Raw genomic sequence first — 22,255 nt, forward strand, 5'->3', positions numbered from 1 at the left:
CAGATCTCATTATAGATGGTTGGGAGCCTCCCATGTGGTTGCTGGGAATTGAACTCAGGACCTCTAGAAGAGCAGATGGTGCTCTTAACCTCTGGGCCATCTCTCCAGCCCCCTTTTAATTTTCTTAATCCTTTCCTTTACCATATAAGCATAGATGACTATAGGACTGTGCTCAGTCAAGCATTCAATGCTGTGGTCCCCTCAAATTTGTCCCAGGCTACCTGAGTGGCCTTGGGCCCAGTGGGAGAAGATTGGACCCTGGCAGGAAGCTGGGTGGGAGGCAGCAAGAGAAACATGGGCAGACCTTGCCTCTTCTCGGTACTGCATGGTAAGCCTGCAGTGGACAGCATTTATGCCCCACCTTGAGGCAGGGTCTGGATGCTCCAGCCTTGCTCACACCCCACAAGGAACTGAGGAAGAACGGGACAGTGTGCGCCTGGCCTGCCTGGGAACAGCAAAGATGTTAGGCTGTAGCTACTTTACAGCCTAGCCCGGCCAAGTGTCCAGACCTGCTGAAGCCCTGACACAGCCACAGCTTCCAGGTCACACGTGCCTCAAGTCATCATCCATCCGGAGACACAGGAAATAGCCAGCCATGCTTTCCTAGCTAGACATGTTGGCATGGCTCATGATCATGTCAGCTGGGCAACCAGAATTCCTTTAGCAGGCCATGTCTGACAGACCGTGGGCCCTCAGCTCAGAGGTAACACAGTCAGGCCACCCCTGCCTGGCCTCCCACAAAGACTTAGGTTTCTTTGATGTGGTTACCAGCCAGAAGGTGGGCTGAGGTGCCCACCCCTGACATGTGTAGGAGACTGGCAGGGAACTTTGAGCTTAGATCTTTTTTTGGGGGTGGGGTGGGGGAGGTGTCCATCCATGCAGAATGAGCTTGCTAATGGCCTTCTCTGCCCTTGACTTCTGTCCTTCTGTCTTCTGCAAAAATTATATCCATTTTCCCTATCAGGTCAGTAAAGTGGCCCCTGTGCAAAAGCCCGCTGCCTGCTGTCTGACAGTGACTCAATACAGCCTTGCTTCAAGCTTTTCCGTGTCAGTCACAACTCAAAAGGGAGTGTTCTTAAGAGGACCTGCTTTGCCAGCCTTCAAAGCCAAGGGAGGCAGAGTGACTTCATGGCACAGCCCTCACCCTACCCTGAAGTCCATGCAGGCTTCTCTAGTCAGAACACAGAACTCACAAGTAGTGTGCCAGCCCCAGGGAAAGGAATGAGGCAGTCAGTTCACATACCTTTGTGCTCATTCATTTAATAAACATAGGAGCAGGAGCAGGAGGTCACTCAAAGCAAATACCCTTGGCAGTAATGTGTCTAGGGTTCAGTTTTTATACACGATTCAGAGGGAGTGCCACCTTTCATTCACACCATTCTCAGACCATGTGGCCAAATGCAGGGAGCCCTGGGCCTTGGGAGCAGGGTCCAACCGTGAGGACAACAGGCCAGCCTCCCTCCCCATCTCTGCAGCTGTTTAGCCCCTTCTGGACCCTCCCACACACAATGACTCTTCCACGAGTGGATGGGTGGCTTGGCCCTGTTTGGGGTGGGATTCCAGGTAAGGGGGTGAGCCTCTGAGGTGGCCCCTAACCCTAACCCTCCACCAGAGGTGGCCAAGTGTCACAGTACAGCCCAGGGGAGGGACCTGCCCGTGTTCCTAGCTGGCAAATGGGATTTAGCTACAAGTCAGTCTGCTCAGAGGGGAAAAAAAATACACAGGAAGCCTTTTCGTTTGATTAGCGAGTTAAATAACATGTTATACAACCACTGAACACTAGACGCGTGCGCACACACATGCTACATGAGTGTGCGCAAATACAGACCACGAGGTAGTTTAGTCACCACTGAAAGCCACTACATCCTCTGCTTCACGAGTGGTTGTCACTGGTGTGCAATGTTAACAGAACGGAACGGTTACAGGCGTGGTATGAGGACTAGGCTGCTTTAGGTGAAGGGCTCCAGTTCTCCATGTGTCCTCAAACAAAAATGGACTTTGACTCACTCTGTAGACCAGGCTGGCCTTGAACTCACAGAGATCACCTGCCTCTGCCTCCCAAGTGCTAGTTTTAAAGGCATGTGCCACCATGCCCAGCAGGTCTATTTCCTAATTCGGTGGAGTTTTTAGAATCTATGTACACATTTTAAACATCATTCCTTATAAAGTCTCCATTCATTTGGGGAAAGTGTGTGAACTCACGGGAACCTGCACTCTACTCTACATCCAACAGAGCAAGAAAGTGCAACAAGTTCACATGACACGGGAAAAGCAACATCTATTGTTCTTAGAGTCTGACTCTTCTCGCGGCAAGGAAAAGTCTCTTCATAGTGTTGCTCTGCTGCGGGGGAGTGGCTGTTAGGCCAGGGCAGGGAAGTCTTCAGGGTCATCCGGGTTGGGAGCGACATCTTGGGTCTGAAAAAAAAAAATGTATGTCTGTGTGAGCCACCATGTGGGTGCGGGGTATTGGAACTTGGGTTCTCTAGAAGAGCAGCCAGCCAGTGCTAGTGCTCTTACCACTAAGCCATCCCTCCAGCCATCCCAACCCTGAGCTAGCATACTTTCACTTTCGCTTGAAGGCCACTGCGAAGGGCTGTCAACCTTTGGCCCAATAAATTTGTTTGGAGAGTTGGCTCATGGTTAAGAACACGGGCCAGTTTGATTCCCAGCACTCATGTGGCAGCTCACAGCCATCTGTACTCTTCCAGCCTCCGAGGACACCGGGCACATATGTGGTGCATACATGCATACATGTTACATGCTAGATGCCCAAGGTTTATAGTGGGCTGCCAGGAGTGGACAATTGCTGCTCCCAGTGGCTTTGCATTAGTGTGTTTAAGGGTCTGTAGCTTGTTATTCCTGGCATGGGGGAGGTGGGTGGATGGCAAAAGGACAGTTTCTGAGACCACCAAACCTGAGATCAGCTATGCCTCCTTCCTGTACATGCTTGGAAGCCAACACCAGGCAAATGCAGTCACACAGCAGGATTGTTCTAGAAGGGGGTGTCATGATGAAGGTGCAGAAGAGGCTCAGAAGGTGGGAAAAAGAAAACAGTGCAAAGAAAGGCACAGAGGCGAGGCCCTAGGGTGTGGCTTTGCTGTGGCTGAGCAGTGTGAGGTGGGGCAGCTGGATGGAAGACTGCAGTTGCTCAACAGTGGGCAGGAGGATGGTTAATGAGAAGCTGTCCAGCAGCCTGATTCCACTACCAGCCCAGGGATTGTGTGTTATATGAACTCAGTCATTGGGGCCAGAGTTCTGTGACTACAGTGGCACCATTCCAAACTGCTCCAGATCATACCACTGTAGCCCAGAGCAACCACCCTCTCCTTCAGCAAGCCATCAGGACTTACCACAACTTCTGGTCGGGGGCCATAGTTCTCTGCTCTTCTGGTCCTTCCTCGGCCCCCCCGAGTACTGCCTCTGGTTCCCCGTCCAGGGCGAGGGAGGTTGCCAAAGTTAATCTCCAACTGGGATGTGATGTCATTGGCGGCTTTCCGGAAGACATGAGCTTCATCCTTTACCATCTGAAACAGTCACAAGCTCAGACAAGCACTGCCATTTATGCAGACCCAGGATCCTAGCATTTTTAACGTAGGAAAACCCTGGGTATGTCCTGGCTCTGGACAATACAAGCAAAACTGTACCTCAGGCTGGCCTCAAACTTTGGCGGTCCTCTTGCCTTCAGCCTTCCAAGTGCAGATAGATCTCTAAGTTTGAGGTCATCCTGGACTAAACAACTGAATTTCTAGACAACCAGAGCTACATAGTGAGACCCTGTCTCCAAAAAAATAAAACTCCCAGTCTGGGCAGGTTATTGACACACATGTTTCAAGTGTGTTTTGTTTATGTGTTTTGTTGATAAACATTACTTAGACAAGTATGAAAGTAACACTTTCCACATCTGTTTGAGGGTGGGGACTGACTGAGGAAGATCGTCAGCTTCCACCTCTGGCCTGCACACACGTCCTCACGTGTGCAAGTGCACATACATACAACACTCATTCCCACACATGCACAAAAGCAGGCTAGAGCTAAACAGTCCTGTGAATTGTCAGAAAATAGAAACATTTCCTGACTACAGGATCAAAAACCTGTGGCCCCTTCCAATTAATTAAAAGCAGAAGACCGAGGAGGTAAATGGATCCTGAAGCAATGGGGAAGGAAAGAGCAGCTGGGACACAGCAAGGCAGTAAGCAATGAACTGCCTGCTCAGCTTGGGGTACCACGGCCTAGAAAAAGCCTTGAGGTCCAAGGCTACCCCACACGTATCCAGTCTGAGGCTGGGCTTCTAGCTGCTAATCCTGGCCAAAGTGCTCACTGCTGAGTTGCTTTAGGTTGAACTTTACACACAAACAATACATATTCTAGGTTGTTTTTTTTTTTTTTTTTTTTGAGGATCTCTTATGTCACCAAAGTAAATTAGCAACCCCAAGATTTGGCTCATGGCCTGACGGTGGTGGTACATGCCTTTAATCCCAGCACTCAGGAGTTCAAGGCCAGTCTGGTCTACATAGTGAGTTCCAGGACAGCCAAGGCTACACAGAGAAACCCAGTCTTGGGGGTGGGTGTCTCATCCTTTAAGAAAAATCCCTGGCTAAATTCTGCAATGCCACAAGATTAATAAAGACATTTACTTTATTGAAACCATACTAATCAAGCTCAGTAACCCAGCGACTCAGTTGCCTCAGGTATTCCAACGTCTGTTGGATTCTGGCTCTGGCGCCAGGGAAGAAGAACCTGATGTGTCTATTTTTATCTGGTTCCCAGCTTGACAGCACAGTGGTTTTACAGGACACTTTATTTCTAGTGCCAGAATAGAAAAGAACCACCCAAAAAAGACACATGGTATTCATTTAGCTAGCTGTGGTCTCCCATGTCTATAAACACTGTCTCCGGTAGAACATCCCAAAACATATTAGTAAAGTGTCTTAGAGCTTGAACTGAGCACACAGGCCGTCAGCAGCCCTCTAAATAAAGCACTCAAGGAACAAGACCAATGTGTACAGGAAGACTGCCGCGATGACTTCAAAGGACCCATAAATGAAGGCCTATGGAGGTCTTGGCAGGCAAGAAAAAGTGGGTCATTAGCTTGTGTCCTGGATGGGGCATCCATCCATCTGTCTGTTTTTTGGCCACAGTCCGGCAAGCAAATATGGGTTTCTGCCACCTGTTTGCATATTGATATGATAGGCCCAAAGCCACACAACCTGAGGCTGAACCAAAGCTTTTCTCACTAGACGTGGTCTCAGGCATTTTGTAAGAGCACTGGAGACCTACCAGGAGGAAGACAAAACCACACCACATTCTGAACTTCTGACTGGAAGCCAAGGAGTAGTATCCAGCAGGGAAGACAGTTTTGCTCACCACAACCATCTGTACTGTTAAGTGCTATGACTGAGCAACAGGAATTCTAAATTCTACACCTGGGTGCTTCAGTGTTCCTTTAAGCTCAGTAACAAGAAGAGGGTGGGGGCTGGAGAGATGGCTCAGAGGTTAAGAACACTGGCTGTACTTCCAAAGGTCCTGAGTTCAATTCCCAGCAATCACCATCTAAAATGAGATCTGGTGCCCTCTTCTGGCATGTAGGCATATATGCAAGGTCAAATACTGTATAAATAATAAATAAAGTATTAAAAAACAAACCAACCAACCAACCAAGAAGAGGGTGGAACTAAACGGTGAGTCCTGTCATCACAGACCGATGTTTCCCCTGGAAGTCTCTATCCAGCCTCTGGTGCAAAGATGCTAGCCTGAACAAGTGTAGCCACTGGGGAAGTGCTGCACCATGTGAGGACAGACACCTCATGTAACAAGCTCACTGTGGTAGTGCAATCTGTAACCACGACGCCATGGAGGCAGAGACAGGGTTCCTGGAGCTTAGTCTAGCTGAACTGCTGAGTCCCAGGTTCATCGAGATCTTGTCTCAAAAACTTACGCGGAGTGTGACGGGCACATGAGCAAGTGGCGCCTGACCTGGCCACCAGCAACCCAGGAGCGTCGCTGCGGTTTCCAGAGCTGGGCAGAGGGAGCAGCACAGGGATCACAGAATGTAAGTTCAAAGACTTTGTCTAAAACAAAAGAACCTCAGAGGACTGCTGAGAGGATTGCATTCTAACTATCAAAATACAGAGTAATGGTTGAAAGTCTCCTCTGTGCCTCTCTAAGAGACCAAACTTCCAAAGCTGGCAGAGAATGTGCAGTAATCTGCTGTCCACATACCAAATTCTGCTCCTTTCTGTCATCCTTGATGATGCTTGAACAGAAACAAGAATATCCAGTGGCAGGCCAGCAAGATGCCTACATGGGCACCAAGCCTGACAACTTCAGTTCTACTCCTAAGAACTACAGGTTCTCCTCCAACCGCCACATGTACAACCCACACACAAATGCCTTTAGGGTAGGAGAGGGAACAAGGATGCCAAGTGGCAAGGCCCTATTTTCTCGCCCCCTGAGACAGGTACAGATTCCCCTGAGAAAGAGGGCTTACATCGTCTTTGTATCTGGACTTGTGAATGACCACCGCCTTGGAAGGAACTGTGGACTCTGGCTTCCGGATATTGAACTCGGGCTTTGGTCTGGTTTGTTCTTGAAGGTTTTTCCACTCATCTAAGGTCATCTCTTGGACTTGATTTTCCTCTTCTACCTCCAACTCAGGGACTCTGTAAAGATACATAATAAGACAGTAACTTTGTTTAGCTGGTAGGACCAAATGTGTCCTTTAGGGAGGGGGGCATACTTTTGTAGCAATAAATCAGAAATGTAAATAAGATTAAAAGTAACCTCAAATTGGGTGCTGGCATACCCCTATAATCCCAGTATTTGGAGAGGCAGAGGCAGGCGGATCTTTGTGACTTCAAGGCCAGCCTGGTCTACAAAGCAAGTCCAGGATACCCAAGGCAACACAGAGAAACCCTGCCTCAAAAAGAAAGAAAAAAAGCAACCTGAAACCCTTGGAATCTCAGCTTGAGCTCTGTACCATCTTTGCCTTCACTGTAAACTCAAGACACATTCTGTGCTTCACAGTAGTCTAAAATGATGTCAGCACACTGAACTACCTTTCCTGAAGGCAGATGGACAATAACTGTGGAAGAAAATAAGAGCCGCTGTGGACACAAAGGACAGAAGTCTTAAAAAAGTGGGTCACAAATGCACACTTTTATAAATATCCCCTTCAGTTGTTCCTAAAATCACAAGAGTCTTGTTTCAAACTCTCTCCAAGACCTATGCGCCAAACCCTCTTCCTCATCATGCCAAAACTGTTTTTGATGATGTTCACAAGGATAATTTTTTTGTGGACCTCATTTTCATACTTATTTCCATATTTATCTGATATTGTTTTCATGTTTTGATTCTATGGCTCATGGTTTTGCGTAAGGATTTGATCGTAGACTTTTTTGGAGTGCTGTGGGTGAGGCTCAGGGCCTCGAATCCTTGGTAACAGTTTAAAGCAGGCTGGGGTGAGGCTCACGGGAGCAAGCACGGGACCAGAGTCCAAGTACCCAGAGCACCTCGACCACCAGCTCCAGGGGATCTTGTGCCCTTTGGCTTCTGAAGGTAACACATGGACATACATGTGCAGTTTCAAAACTTCAAATGTCCATTGTCATTAGTCCTCAAAGAAATGTGGCTCAAACCACCAGGAGTCACATCATTCCACACCCAAATGGCAGCTAGCATCAATAATGCATTTAGGCGCAGGAGAGATGGTTCATCGGTGAAGTACTTGCTGCTCTTGCAGAAGACTTGGGTTTGGGTCTTAGCATCCACTTGGTGGCTTACAACCAGCTGTAGCTTTGGTTCAGAGGAATCCAGTGTTCTTTTCCTGACACCACAGGCACCAGGTATACATACATACATGAAGGCAAAGCACTCATACATACAAGAAAATGTTTTTTTTTTTAAGTTTTTCTTTTTAAGGGAAAAAGGTGTTTTTAAAGGCACTTAAGTGTTGACAAGAACGACAAAAATTAGAACGCAGATATACTGCTAGGGGAATGTTGAGTGTCACTCTAGAAAACAGTCTGGGGGGTCTCCAGATTTTACAGTCAGGTGTGGGGGCGCACACCTTTGATCCCAGCACTAGGGAGGCAGAGGCAGGTGGACTTCTGTGAGTTTGAGGTCAGCTTGGTCCACATATCAAGCTCCAGGGCAGATGGGACTACATAGCAAATTCCAAGTCAGCCTGCATAGAGATCTTGTCTCAAAGACAATTTTTTTTTTCTGACAGAGTTCATATATGGTCCAGTAATTTCACACCTGAGTGAAATGAGAACATGCATCCATATCAGAACACATACTTGAATGTTCACAGTGGCATGACACATAGCCTCAAATAGAAACCGACAAACAGATAAGCAAAATACGGGATTTTTAAAAAGTATAAAGTAGGGGGCTGGAGAAATGGCTCAGAGGTTAAGAGCACTGCCTGCTCTTCCAGAGGTCCTGAGTTCAATTCCCAGCAATCACATGGTAGCTCACAACCATCTATAATAAGATCTAGTGTCTTCTGGTGTGCAGGTGTATATGCAGATACATAATTAAACATAATTCTATGTATACATAATTATATTGTATTTTTATTATAATTATAATTATGATATACAATTATATATTATATAATAAATAATATACATAATTGTATATTATAATTACATTGTAAATATAATTGTATATTATAATTATATACGTAATTATATTGTATACATAAGTAAATAAAATATTTAACAAAGTATTAGTATAAAAAATTAGTAATAGTATAAAAAAAGTATTAGTATAAAGTATTAGTATAGGTCATAACACAACAGGAATTTGGAAACACGCTGGTAAGTGAAATAAGCCACTGAGTCATCTTCCTCTGTGTAAGACTTCATTTACTGAGCTCTTCAGACGAGGCAAGCTTAGAGACAGCAAGTCAGTGTGGCCGACACCCTCAGGTGCCACAACGCTGTGATGAGGAAGGACACTTCAGCCGCTGCCATGAAACAGGGGGGCAAAGGGTAATACGCCAGTAAACATGCTAAACTGGAAGATAGGGATGTACTTTTAGTTGTCCACTAAAACGTTGGTGAATAGGACTCTAAGCTCCAAGAAGTTCTAAGCCTGAGAAGTGAACTAAAGGTCCATTGTTGCTGAATGAGGAAAGCCACCACGCCAACCTAATCAGCTGAGGTGGCAGAGCGTTTCCTCAAAGAATGGAATCTTCAAACCATCAAAGATGACACAATTGCTTTTGGAGAATTCTATGACTTTGAAGTCTGATAGGGCAGCAGGAATGGGAGCCCTCCCTGAAGATTCCGACATCCTCACTTTCCCAGCTCACAGAAATTATTGCATCTATTTCTTTAGTTAACACACTGTCTAATAGGCACATTAACTGACTCCTATTTTAAAAACACATTCTTAGTTGTTCTGAGCAGTAACTTCACAACTGTCACAGCTGTCAGTCACCACTGTCACTCTTGTAAAAAGCAGAGATGACACTGGCAAATATTTACATAGCAACCAAGTTCTGGGCTCTACTCTAGGTGCCACTCCCCTTCTCCCACTTGTGGATATGAATGGAGCTGTGCACAAAACACCATCCTCTCAACTCCACAGTGCAAGCAGCTGATTATCCCGACTTCACAAAGGCCAGCAGATTAAATAACTGAACCAAACTGTCTTAGTCCGCTCTGGTAAAGGGCGAGTAAGGGAGAATCAGCAGCAGGGTGAAGAGCAAGAATTCAGTGAACAGGGAAACAAGCTTCTGACTGCCAGTGGGGTGAGGATAAGGTATGTTCAGAAACATGAAGCAAGGGCCACAAAATGAATCTCTGGAAGGCACGAGGGTCCTCCAGGGCCAGGACACTGGGGACTGTGCACATCAGGATAAAAGCGGACAAGAAGTAGGAAGCCGGTGGAGAGGCCCTAAGGGTCGGAGAATGTGACACTCAGAATGCTAGGGGAGAGCCACTCTGGTGCAGATGGGATGCAGAGGCCCTCAGGAGCTGCAGTGACAGACAAATGTCAAAAGTTCATGCTGTGCCAGTGACAGAGACAGTAAACAGGGCCAGAAGAAAGGCCTGGATTTGGGAGTAGAGGACTGAAATCCAGACTTCCAAGAGACACTTCTAAGCTTCTGTTTGAGGAAGCTGAGAGGTAACAATGCTGTTCCAGGTCGCACAGACACCTGCTGAGGCCCAGAAGTTTGTGGGAAAGCCAGTAGTTGTCTGCTGAGCCTGAGAAGAAATTGGGATGCGGGGCACAGACCCGAGGGATGGAGGCAGTGATCCATATTCTGGTGTCAATACGTACACAACAATTTAAGCAGCAGGGTACATAAGATCACATGAAGACTGAGGAAGAGGAGAGGCCTGAGGCAAAACCCTAATGAGTTGCAAAGGAGATGTTCAAGGCAGAGGGAAACCAGAGCACAGTGAGCCAGAGAGCTGACTTCAAATCAACACAGTCCAGATTGAAGCAGCTGTCAAGCCTGGCATCGGGGAAGTAGCCGAGGGCACCCAGTAGACAACAGGCAGCCCAGAGTTAAGAGAACAAGTGAGAGAGGGCAGGGGTAAGAGCAGACTTCAGTGTGAGACCACACACACTTAAAATGTCCAGAAGACCAGAGGTGGGGAGGAAGAAATGAACACAGTGTGAGGGCGTGAGGAAGTCAGTAGAAATGGTCACCAAAATGGAAGAGGTGGGAGGAAAAGAGGCAGGGTCAGGAGAGGCGGACAGGTTATGTCTTTGAGAACGAGAAGACCATCAGCCTCCCATCTTAGGCCTCGGAATTCTGTGAGGTGTGGCGATGATGTGGGGAAGTTAAAGTTTTGAGGAAACAGTGATGCTAGACAGTGCTGACGGCTAACCTCAGACACTTAACAAGACGTTACAGATACTCAGTGAGACAGGAAAGGGGCTTGTTACACAAGCCTACGAGAGGACCTGAGATTGATTCCTGGAACCCCCGTGAAGTTGAAAGTTGTCCCCTGACCTCCACAGGCACACACAGTGCACATACACCCATAGTAATGATAAAGTAAAAGCAAGCCAAACAACAAGCCCTTAGAGAGTCCCAAACACCTGCCTTGTGACTTGCTTGGCTGTAGACAAGTAGAAGGCTGAAGGAAGAGTTAAGAGACAAAGCCAGGGCATAGGAAAATCCTAAGAGCTCACTGGCTAGCCAGCTTAGCTAAGATAGTGAGCTTTCATTCTGGGAGGAATCCTGGCTCATTCACTGGGAAAGGAGGCTTGGCTTATAGCTTGTGTGTTAGATATAGACCAGACACTCAGTCTTATGAAAAAAAAAAAAAAAGAAGATAGAATAAAGGGGACAAGAGCAAGACAGAAGAGGTAAGGGGCAGAGGACACTACCTAAATTTAATATACTCATTAAAAAACAAAACAAAAAAAAATCGGATTACTTAGTTTGATCATTATCCATTAACAACTAAACAAGATCCACCTTCCATGATTTTAAAAGGATTTAGCTTTTAAAACACAAGGCTAGGGTTTTTAGGGCTAGGAAGGTGGCTTAGTGAGTTAAGAATGCATGTTCCAGCTGGGTATGGAGGTACACACCTTTCATCCCAGCACTAGGGAGGCAGAGGCAAGTGGAGCTCTGTGAGTTTAAGGCCAGCCTGCATATTGAGAGTTACAGGACAGCTGGAGCTGCATAGAGACACTGTCTCTTTTGAGACTGTCTCTTTTATACAACTGTCTCAATGTTGTATAAACACTGCTCTATTGTCCCCTGATATACCAAAAAAAGCAGCCTACAGCAAATCGCTAAGCAGGGAAGAAAACAGTGCTGGACTTCCTGCCAGTCAGGGGAGGAGGATGAGAGATGAAGGAGAGGAGAGGATTAAGCCACAGGAGAGGTCCAGGAGACAGCAGAAGAGAGGAGCTGGAGCAGAAAAGCTACAAAGTGCTAGCATCTCTGGGATGTAGGCTGGGAGGAGCTATTAGAGGGTTAAGAATAGGGTAATAACTGTTCAGTGATTGTGTTGTGAAGCTTATTATTAAACAAATACAAGAGATCCTCAATTATTTGTGTGAGAAACAAACACAATTTTATAAAAATAACTCTAACAGGATCCTAGAAGTTCAATGGCTGGCCAGCTTAGCAGAGACAGTGAGCTCTCATATTGTGAGAGATCCTGTCTCAGAGCAATAAGGTATAGAACCATAAAGGAAGGTACCTGATATCCTGCTCTGGCCTCCACATAAGCACCCACACATTCACTACACCCCCCCCTGACGATTTTGTGCCCATAAACATAATATCCAATCTTAAGAGAGAGATGATAGATCATTAAGAATCATTATGGGGGTCGTGTGGCACACACCTTTTAATCCCAGCACTTGGGGGGCAGAGGCAAGTGGATTTCTGTGAGTTCGAGGCCAACCTGGTCTACAAAAGCAAGTCCAGGATATCAAGGGCTACACAGAGAAACCCTGTCTCGGGGGAACGGTGGGGGAGGGGTAAGAACTGTTGCAAGAGATAACCCATAGGCAAAGATGCAGCTCCCTACTTGGCTGGAGACTCCTCATCTGTGGCGCCCTGGCACTCCTCCATCATCGAGGTCTCTTCCATGGGTGCAGGTGGCTCTGTGTCACTGAAAAGCAGCAGGAACATTCGTCACACAATCCGTCATGCTTACCAATGCCCTTGTCTAGTCAAAGCCAAGAAAACACATTTTAGGTCCTGTTTCTTCGGGATAGTGAATACTCATGTTCAGCTGAGGTGGAGGCTGCCCCTTACCAGTCAGGCTCCCGAGTCTGCAGGGAAGGCTCGGGGGCACAGCGCTCTTACGGAGACCCTGAGCCTAATTTCTGGGACTCACATCAGACCGCGGTTAACTGTAACGGGAGCCCCAGGGGGCTCTGATGCCATCTTCTGGCTTCTGTAGGCACTGCACTCACGCCCTTCGCAGCCTGCACTCACCATGCACCCTCGTAATTACCCACATACGTGCATCACGTAGATATGTGTATCACATGTGTATCACACAGATACACACTTTTTTTAAGTAAGTTTTTTTTAGGTAAATCTTTAATAAAAAATAAAAACCTGGGGCTGGAGAGATGGCTCAGTGGTTAAGAGCACTGATGGCTCTTCCAGAGGATCGGTGTTTAAGTCCCAGCCACCCACATGGCAGCTCACAACTGTCTGTAACTCCAAGGTTTGACACTATCACACAGATGTACATGCAGGCAAAACACCAGTGCACATAAAAATAAATAAATTATAAACAAACAAACAATAAAACCCTGCCCTGCTCCAATGAATGACAGACCGCAGGTGCTTTTGAAGTTAGTCATCCACAGACACAAAATCACAGGCAAAGGAGCTTACACTTTATTGTTGCTACTGTATCTTTCAAAATCTTGCTTCCCTCTTTGGTCAAAGTAGTCAAAAGCTCTATTCCCGGGGCCACCTCTGCCTCTGCTCCTCAGGCCTCCTCTGGGGCCTCCACGTCCTCTCAGTGGTCTGTCTCGATCAAACCTGTCAACTGGTCTAGGAAAAAAGATGGGTATAATGAAAAGTGGGGAAATGGACTTAAAACAAACTGGAAGGCAGCCACGGTTGTAGCCTATCAGAAAGCACAGTGCCGTGACTAAACTAATGGCTAACCCTGAGTGCCGGTACTCGGCACTGCTCTACGCCCTGTACAGACAGATTTCAAGTCTCACAACCAAGGCCAGTCCCCAGAGCGGCTGCCAAAGGCGGGGCACCTGAAACAGCAGAGACAGGGATTTGCGGGTGCTCACACGGGGGCACAGGCCTGGAAGAGCACATGAACTGTAACTTAGCTTGGCGCATTCTCTGTAGGATTGCTAACACAGACATGGCACAAAGCCTAGCAGTTACTGGAACCCTGGGCCCCGCCCCTTAGTGGAGGTCTACACCACGTACTTTTCCTCTGTGAGCTTCTCCGCCGTGGTAGTGGTGTCTGCCTGTCTCTCAGTGTCATAGGGCCGATATTCCCTGTAGGACCTTCGCTCTGCTCTCTCGAGCACCACATCTGTCCCCCGGTTGTCATTCCATCCTTGCTGCTCCCCTTTTCTTGGAATCCGTTTCTGGCCTGTCAGGAGGATAAAAAAAAAAAAAGCTCCAACACAGCGTCCACAGCAACACGGTACAAGGCGGACATGGTTTTTCTACCAGAAATCAAAGCCACTGGAAAGCTGGGAAAGCTGGGGTTTCAGAGAGAAATGGTTACTGCCTGCCGCTGCCCTTGTCTGCTAATTATCAACAGAACTTCACGGTAAAGTCCTAAAAATAACAGGGTTAACATATACAAACTCCACACTTCCAGGGTGTTACTATGGAGCCGAGGCCAGCCTCAGACAGATCTTGCCTCAGTGTGCCACCATTCCTGGCCAGTTTATTTTTTCTTTTCTTTTTTTCAGTGCCTGTGTGGCTTGGTTAGGTGTATTTTACTGGACAGATCAAACCTGTCCTTCAGACTACAGTTTTAGGACCCCAGCTGCAGCCAGGCTTGGTGGCCCAGGGCTTTCATTCCAGCACTCAGGAGGTAGAGGCAGATGGATCTCTTAGTGACTTCTAGGACAGCCAGGACTACACAGAGAAACTTGTCTTGAAAAACCAAAACCAAATAAAAACAAAACAGAAAAGAACCCCGGCTGCAAACAAATCAAGGACACCTAGGGTCTATCACCTGACATAAAGGTGCTTGCTTGCTTTTCACAGAGGCGCACATGATTATTAGCTCTTCCTGATTTTTGATAGGATTTGTATATGTGACACATTCGCTAACCCATTTAGGAGGCAGCCATTATTCACACAGGGTGAGCCCAGCCCGGGCAGAGGCTACTGCTTTCCCTTCCACCTCTCCATTTTTTTTCTGTTCTCTACTTTGTTGTTGTGTTTTTGTTTTTCATGACAGGGTTTCCCTGCGTAGCCCTGGCTGTCCAGGAACTGCCTATGTAGACCAGAACACATAGATCCACCTGCCTCTGCCTCCTGACTGCTAAGATTAGAGGCATGTGCCAACCCCTCCTGGCCCTGTCCTCTGCTTTTTATGCTTAGCTTTTTAAACTCATGAGTTTTAAGTTGTCTCCAACTGTAATATATTGTGCAGAGTTTCACCATTTCTTATGGTCCCCCAAAATACTATGTGCAACTAACTTGTAATGTCTCTGTTTTCTTAGCAGAAATTATTCTTCACATTGTGTAGCTATAAAAGACTTGATTTTTTTTCAAATAGGTACGTTTTAACTGTTAAATTCTTCTCATAGACAACATATATATGTATGTATGTGTGTGTATATATATATGCATATACACACCCTTAGTAAATACAGGCATGTTTTTCACAGTATTTCCTATCTATTCTTTAAAGTCTAGCACTTGTATATGTTATCAATTCTTATTTTGAAGTAAAACTCATGCCCAAGATATCACTAATATATTCGATATATATATTAGATATCACTAATATAAAACTGTGCAGCTCTTCATGTGAGGTAGTTTTTGAGTGTGATAAACTAGACCACAAACCTAAGCTCAGTCTTAGGGTTTCGCTGTGTAATCCTGCTGGCCTGGAACTCCCTATGTAGACCAGGTTGGCCTCAAATTCACAAGAAATCTACCTGCTTCCTCTTGCTGGGATTAAATATGTATTACATCATCAGGCCTAGAAGCCTAATGTTTTCAATGTCCCATGACTAAAAATACTTAAATACAATATGTATTACTCAGTGAGTTCACAGCCTAAGTTTGTGGTATGTTTAGAACACTGAAAGATACCATAAATAGAGCTTTTATTGTTAAAAAATTTATATTACCAAGAAATCAAAATTAGTGCTAGAGAGATGGCCCAGTAGGCAGCGTGCTTGATGTGCAGGTGTGAGGACATGGGATCTGATCCCCAGAACCTACAGGGAAGCCAAAAGTGTCAAAGCATGCCTGCAACACCAGCAGTGCAGAGAGAGGAAGTCCTTGGCCACCTAGTCTAGATACATGGCGAGTTCTGGGTCTACTGAAAGACCATGTCTCTAGGGGCCCGGAGAGAGGGCTCAGCAGTTGGGAGCACCAAGTGCTCTTCCAGAGGTCCTGGGTTCAATTCCCAGCAACCACATGGCAGCTCACAACTGTCTGTAACTAGTTCAAAGGGGTTCTGGCACCCTCATACAGACATATATGCAAGCAAAACAGCAATGCACATAAAATTAAAATTAAAATTCTTGTAAAGATCCTATCTCAAGAAAATAAGGTCAACAGTGACAGAAGATTCCCAACATTGACTTCTCGCTTCCATATGCACAACTGTGTGCACACACACACACACACACACACACGACCCACACACATACACAAACACACACAAAACTGGAAGAGATGACCCCTACCATCTAAGGATAAGGGACTATTACAGAAGAGGTGAAAAGATGGTAAGCCAGAGGACCAGGGTTTCTGCTGCAAGACAGTATTTTCTAGTCGTGGCAGGAAAGCTGTGTCCACAAAATCTACAGGAGTTGCAGTGACGCCAGCTGATACGCCAGCGTGGTGGGGAAATCTCACAAAGCCACTCCTAGATGCAGAACTACAGGCAATCAATGACCTCTCCAGGGACGAGCCCCCTTGATTCACGCCTACGTGGCCAGCCTGAAATACATGTGCACTTGAACAACAGTAAATGGATTTAGTAGGGTGTGTGTGTGCCCCCACATGCGCATAACAATAATATAGAAGCCATGAATCTCAGAGGGGGTAGAGGCACAGAAGAGAAAGAGGAAATTACGTAAATATAGAATTCTCAAAAATTTTAATCAAAAATTGGAAGAGGTGTTTGAAATATAAGGGATAAATTGCCAATATGAAAATCAACAAGCTGAAAATTTAAAATGGTCTCTCCAGGACACCCTGGTCACCAGCACTCATTCCTACTTTTCCTCAGTATAGAAAGAACTACTGGGGCTGGAGAAATGCCTCCGCCTTTAAGGACTGGCTCCTCTTACAGAGGACCAGGGTTCGAGTCCCAGTGCCCACACAACAGACCTGTCATAACTCCAGTAACTGTCATAACTGTCTATAACTCCAATTCCAGTAAACCTGAAGCCCTCTTCAGGCCTCCACAGGCATCAGGCAGTCATGTGGTACACATTCAGGCAAACAGTCATATACATAAAATAAAAACGTATTTTAAAAAGTACTACTGGGGCTAAAGCAATGACTCAGCAGTCAAGCACACTTGCTACCCTTGCTGAGGACCTGAGTTCAGCTGCCAGCACCCGAATGGCAGGTCACAGCCATCGGTAACTTCAGTTCTGGGGACCTGCCCCCCTCTTCTGGCCTCTGTGGGTATTCTGTGCGTATACATTGTACATATATACACATCCAAGCAAACATGTTAACACATTTTAAAAAACAAGTCTTTCTTTTTAAGAAAGAACTATTATTTTAATCAGTTTCTGATTTCCTACTTCTAACTCATAGTTAACTATGTATCTCTATTCAGCTACAGACTTGCTTAAGTGCTTGCTCTCACTTCTTCCTCTTATTTCTAATTATATCAATTAAGTGAAATCTCAAGGCTCCTGTGTAAACTGAGACTGTTAAATATGATTTATCATAATTATGTGTCCTTGTAAACATTACTTTTTTTTCTTTTTAAATTTCTTTATTTTTATTTTATGTGCACTGTGTTTAGCCTGCATGTATGTTTATTTGAGGGTGTCAGATCTTCGAGTTACAGACAGTTGTGAGCTGCCATGTGGGTGCTGGGAATTGAACCCAGGACCTCTAGGAAGAGCAGCCAGTGCTCTTAACCACTGAGCCATCTCTCCAGCCCACATTACATTTTTCTAAAACCCCCAAAACAAAGTTCTCAGGAACAGATTTTTGTTCTCCTACCACCTGGTTCTAGGAGATCAAGATGCAACTGGACCTAGCTTCTTTCTCTGTGCTGGCTCAGCAGCTTGGAGTAGGCAGCGAAGCTGCTGCATTTCCCAGCCCTTTCCAATAAAGATCTACGTCATATGGTCTGACCACTTCTCTAAATTAAAGCCCAGAGAGCAAACAAAATACAGCAAAATTTATAGTAAGATTTCTATAAAACAAAGCTGAATGGTGGCTTATTCACCATAACCCTGAAAGTCTAGGAAAACAAAAATGAAAGTGATGATTCAAGAATGAATTTATTCTTGGACAAGGCTCATCCAAGGGTTATCATTAGACAGACAAAGGCTCGACGAATATATATTTCCATGGGAAAAAATAATGACTTCCACATCATTTTGAGATGGGTAACTGTTTCTATTAAACATCAAATATGCATGGTATTTGTCTACCCTATGCATGAATGCTATAGCTAACAACATGTACAGATTCACTCTTTGTAGTCCATCAGATACATTTAGAACAGGAGCTACAGACATGGAAATCATACACACTTGAAAAAAATTCTTGTTACAAAATTTCCATTCTAATATCAACTAGGTCTGAAAAACTAGAATGCCTGAACTGTGAACTGAAAAAGAAAGTTCTCAGTGTGCTGGTTTACAGTCCTCCGAGGGGGCGTGCTTGTATGTGTGTGCAAGTGGACATGTGGGTCCAGAAGCTGGAGGGAAACCCTGGGTGTGCACCTCAGAATAGCCCACCTGACTTTCTAGAACCAGGTCTCTCTCTTGGAGCTGGGGCTCATGGATTCAGGCAGGGACAGAACTCAGATCTTCATGTTTTCAAGACATTTTCTGAGTGATCTATCTCTCCAGCCCCACACTGTGCTTTCATTACACAAATATATTTATTTATTTTATTTAAAATAAATAAATTTTAAATAAATAAAATAAATAAATAAGTTTTTTATTAAAAAAAAAAGGAAAAAGAAAAAGAAAAACCAACATTTTAACAACAGTAAGTGGAACCCTCTCAAAGGCTAGTGTATTTTCACTTGATAAAAAAGTAAATATAAAAAACAGCCTTTCTCAATTCTTTTGCTCTCATTTTTCTAAATACATTTAAGAGGAACACAATACCAAATGTACATTATGGTGCATTTCCATTTTAAAAGGAGTCCTAAGTTCACTGAAGTATCCATCTTCGTTAATGATTTTCTGAATCTCAAGCAGTGTCTCAAATGAACTTCACATGTAAGGTAGAATTACCTAGCTGTACCAGACAAAGCCTCAAACGTAAAGCCAGAATCAGAATGGACAGTTTTTCTCAAACAAGAACAAGACAATAATGCCCACATGAACACCTTCCTACTCCGTGGTGAAACTACACTCTAATCTCAATACCCGTTCTTGCCAGCCTTAGGGCCATAACCTTATTATGGGAAAACAGGGCGCTCAGGTGGCGAGAGCTTGGCTGCAAAAGCCGTGCCGCAGACAGCACACCCAGCGGAGGGCTGGTCCCGCTGCTAACCAGAAAGGCTAACTTGAGCATTCCGCTTGCGAAGGTTAAAACTGCTTCTACAAAAAACAGTATCGAATCAATCACAAGTTACACGCCCCGCCTACACTATTTGTTCTGCCTGCAGTCGATGCCAGCTAACACCTGGAAGCTGCAAGATGGAGACGGAGCTAAGGGCTAAGGCGGAAGAGCCAGGACCCCAGGCCCGCCCCACCCCCTTGCTCAGGTATGCCATCCCGGCTCCCACACCGGAGGGTGCCCAGGCCTCTCTGAATCTCGAGGCCCAGAGTCTGGGATCCCTGAAGGTTTCAACAGTGCGTCGCCTAAGGAGCAGAATCCCGCAGAGGCCGGCGGGGAGGATGAAGGATGCAGCCAGCTGCAGAGGTGGGAATCCCAGCCCCGCAACCCTCAGGTTGTCAGTCTCCGGTTCCTCCACCGAACCAGGACTACCAGGTGGGTGACTCCTAAAGAGTCACCGGAACCTCCAGCTCGGCCCACTCCCCCCCTCGACCCGGAACCGGTCCAGAGAGACAGGGCAGCTCCCCCCACCCCACCCCCCCCTCGGCAGTTACTCCCGACCCCTCCTCGTGGATAGGGACTTCGGGAGAGTGACCAAGGGGCCTCTCTGTCCATGAACATTCACGGCTCTTGCTCATACTCCCCCAAATGGGATGAACCCACTGGGAGTGAGACACCGGCCCCTCCCCACTCTGACAGGGTGACCCGGGAAAGTGACCACCCCAGGAGGGTGGCCCTGGAGGGTCATGATCCCGCAGGAGTGGTTCCCGAGGGTGATCCCCGGAAGTGTGACTCCGAGAGCCACATGTATATATATACTGGAGGGTGGCCCCCGGAACAGTGACCCCGGGCCCTGAGCCCATCAGGACACCGCTCTATTTCGTCCACGCGGGACTGGGCCGCGCGACACGAGCCTAGCGGCGGGAGGGATGACCTCGGCGCCCACGGCGTACCTGGAGGCTGCGGGCCCCCGGGACTGTCCGGCTGTTGTGCGCCAGACGCCGCGAGGCTTTTGCGCTCCTTCTGCGACTCCCTGCGGCCGGCCGCGCCGGGCCTGTGTCCTGAGGCCACGGCCGGGCTCCTGCCGCCCCGGTGCCCGGCCCCGCTGGCCGCCGTCGCCTCGTCGCGTCGCTTGCGCTGCAGCTGGCGCCGGTGCTCGGCCTCGCGCAGGATGTCGAACGGGTCCGACTCGTCGTCCAGCAGCTGATGGAAGCGGTTGGCCACGACGCAGCCGAACGTCTCCTGCATCGCGGCGCCCGCGGCGGCTACCGGGCTCCCCAGGGCCCCCTTCATGACGCCGCCGCTGCGGGCGCCGCGGGCAGCCCAGGCCAGGGAGACTCAGCGAAGCCGCGGGCGAGGACCCATGCTGCCGCCGCCGCCGCCGCCGCACTCCCGGCCCCGCGGTCGGCTCCTCCCCGCCGGCGCGCCCCAGCCAATCAGCGCTAGCGAACACGCCCTCCGGTCCCGGCGCGCACGAAGACCCAATGGGCGGCCGGTGTCTGTGACGTCATGCCCCAGCTTGCCCCGCCCCCCAGGGCCTGTGGGCGTGGTGGTGTGGGGCAGGGGCGGAGCTACCACGAGAAACAGCGGGGAGGCTGCGCCTGTTTGCTGGTGCGAGTGCGTCTGTCGGGAGCCGGGTGGCGCACTGCCGCGCTTCCCCGAGGTGACCTAGCCTTTCGGCAGCCTGCGTATCTGGGGGAGAGCTGTAGACTGAGGGGAAGTGCCTAGAGGAGAGGACGCGTTCTCAGCTGCCTCCCATCGAAGGGAGCTCACCAGTCAAGAAGCTTGGAGAGACTTGAACTACGACTGGGGTGTCCGGGGCCGGAGACCAAACCAGCCCGTTCAAGCACAAAGAAACAACCCGAGACCCGCGGTGATGAGGTGATGAGTGCGGGCGTGGACAGGGTGAGGTTTAGAGAGTGGTTGTTCTTTGAGACAGTCAGTTAAGGCCTGGCTTCTGGGGCTCCAAACTGCCAAGTGCCTTTACTCTCTGAGCCATCTCTCTGTCCTGAAAATTAATTTTGCAGGTTAGCAGATAAAGTAATGGTTCTTGTGGCACATATGTGTGTTTATATATGTGAGTGTGTACATATATGTGTCATTACACTTTGTTTTAAATTGTTCTCCTCCCTCGTTGCCCTTCTCCATAACTGCACCGCTGCCTGCTGGTTCCCTTCCCTTGTCTCTCAAGTAGTTTTCACTTCATGTCACACGTAAAAGGAATAATTAAATACATGTGTTAAAAGGTCTGAGTTTTACTGTTATTCTTCTCTGTGCAAAGAAATCGAAAGTGATTTGTGTCTCAAAATGTAATTTCTGGGCTTGCCATTCAGGCAGCTGATAGGTTTTCAGTAAATAATTGTCAAATGGCTAGAGATTTTAAAATAGCTGGTCATTTCCGTCTTTGGATTAATGTTTGTATTTTTTAGCCAAAATTGAAAACAGGTATTTAAACGAAAACTTGTATTATTCTCAGAGGTGCTATTCACAATAACTAAAAGGTAGGAGCAGCCCAAATGCTTGTTAACTGGGTGATGGATAAATAAAGGGTGGTACAGCAGCAGCTTGGTTTTTGGAGGCAGAAAAAGAACAAGTGTTGCTACACACTACATCACAGATGAACCTTGGAACATTGCAAAGAAAGGTCAGATGATGTTACGGATGGGTAAATCCATAGGCTTTAGTTATCTTTGCATTGCTGTACCCACAATACTGGACACAAGCAACTTAATGGGCAAAGATTTATTTTGGTGTCTTGTGTCGGAAGCATTCAGGCCACCGAGGCAAGGAAGGCATGGTGAATCCTTCAGATCATGTTGGGAGTCTGGGGATGGAGGCTGTTCTCATCATGGTGGACCAAGAAGTAGAGAG

General features: G+C 47.1%; 1 protein-coding gene across 2 annotated transcripts; it reads right to left on the minus strand.

Annotated features, from left to right (window-relative positions):
* Window positions 1-1,933: 1,933 nt before the first annotated feature.
* Habp4 (hyaluronan binding protein 4) lies at window positions 1,934-20,860 on the minus strand. Of its 2 annotated transcripts, XM_055598030.1 has the most exons (7): window positions 20,338-20,858; window positions 13,901-14,069; window positions 13,340-13,501; window positions 12,516-12,599; window positions 6,488-6,659; window positions 3,351-3,524; window positions 1,934-2,415 (listed from the first exon to the last, which is right to left on the minus strand). In XM_055598030.1, exons 1-7 carry the CDS (start codon window positions 20,675-20,677, stop codon window positions 2,359-2,361), a joined length of 1,158 nt encoding a protein of 385 aa, XP_055454005.1. In that variant the 5' UTR covers window positions 20,678-20,858; the 3' UTR covers window positions 1,934-2,358. The 2 variants fall into 2 exon arrangements, with proteins under 2 accessions (XP_055454005.1, XP_055454006.1); XM_055598031.1 differs by lacking the exon at window positions 13,340-13,501 and having other exon boundaries at window positions 20,338-20,860.
* Window positions 20,861-22,255: the final 1,395 nt, after the last annotated feature.

Source organism: Psammomys obesus, unplaced genomic scaffold, assembly GCF_907164565.1.
Source record: "Psammomys obesus unplaced genomic scaffold, mPsaObe1.curated_primary_1811, whole genome shotgun sequence".
Classification (NCBI taxonomy): Eukaryota; Metazoa; Chordata; class Mammalia; order Rodentia; family Muridae; genus Psammomys; species Psammomys obesus.

What these genes read in the sequence shown, in the direction of transcription:
- Habp4 (XM_055598030.1), bottom strand. Translation starts at nt 20,677, where the DNA reads ATGAAGGGGGCCCTGGGGAGCCCGGTAGCCGCCGCGGGCGCCGCGATG. An exon ending in TACAGTAGCAACAATAAAGT is followed by an intron (nt 12,600 to 13,339) that starts GTAAGCTCCTTT and finishes GCTGCTTTTCAG; the next exon opens with TGACACAGAGCCACCTGCAC. An exon ending in GATGAGGAGTCTCCAGCCAA is followed by an intron (nt 6,660 to 12,515) that starts GTAGGGAGCTGC and finishes GTATCTTTACAG; the next exon opens with AGTCCCTGAGTTGGAGGTAG.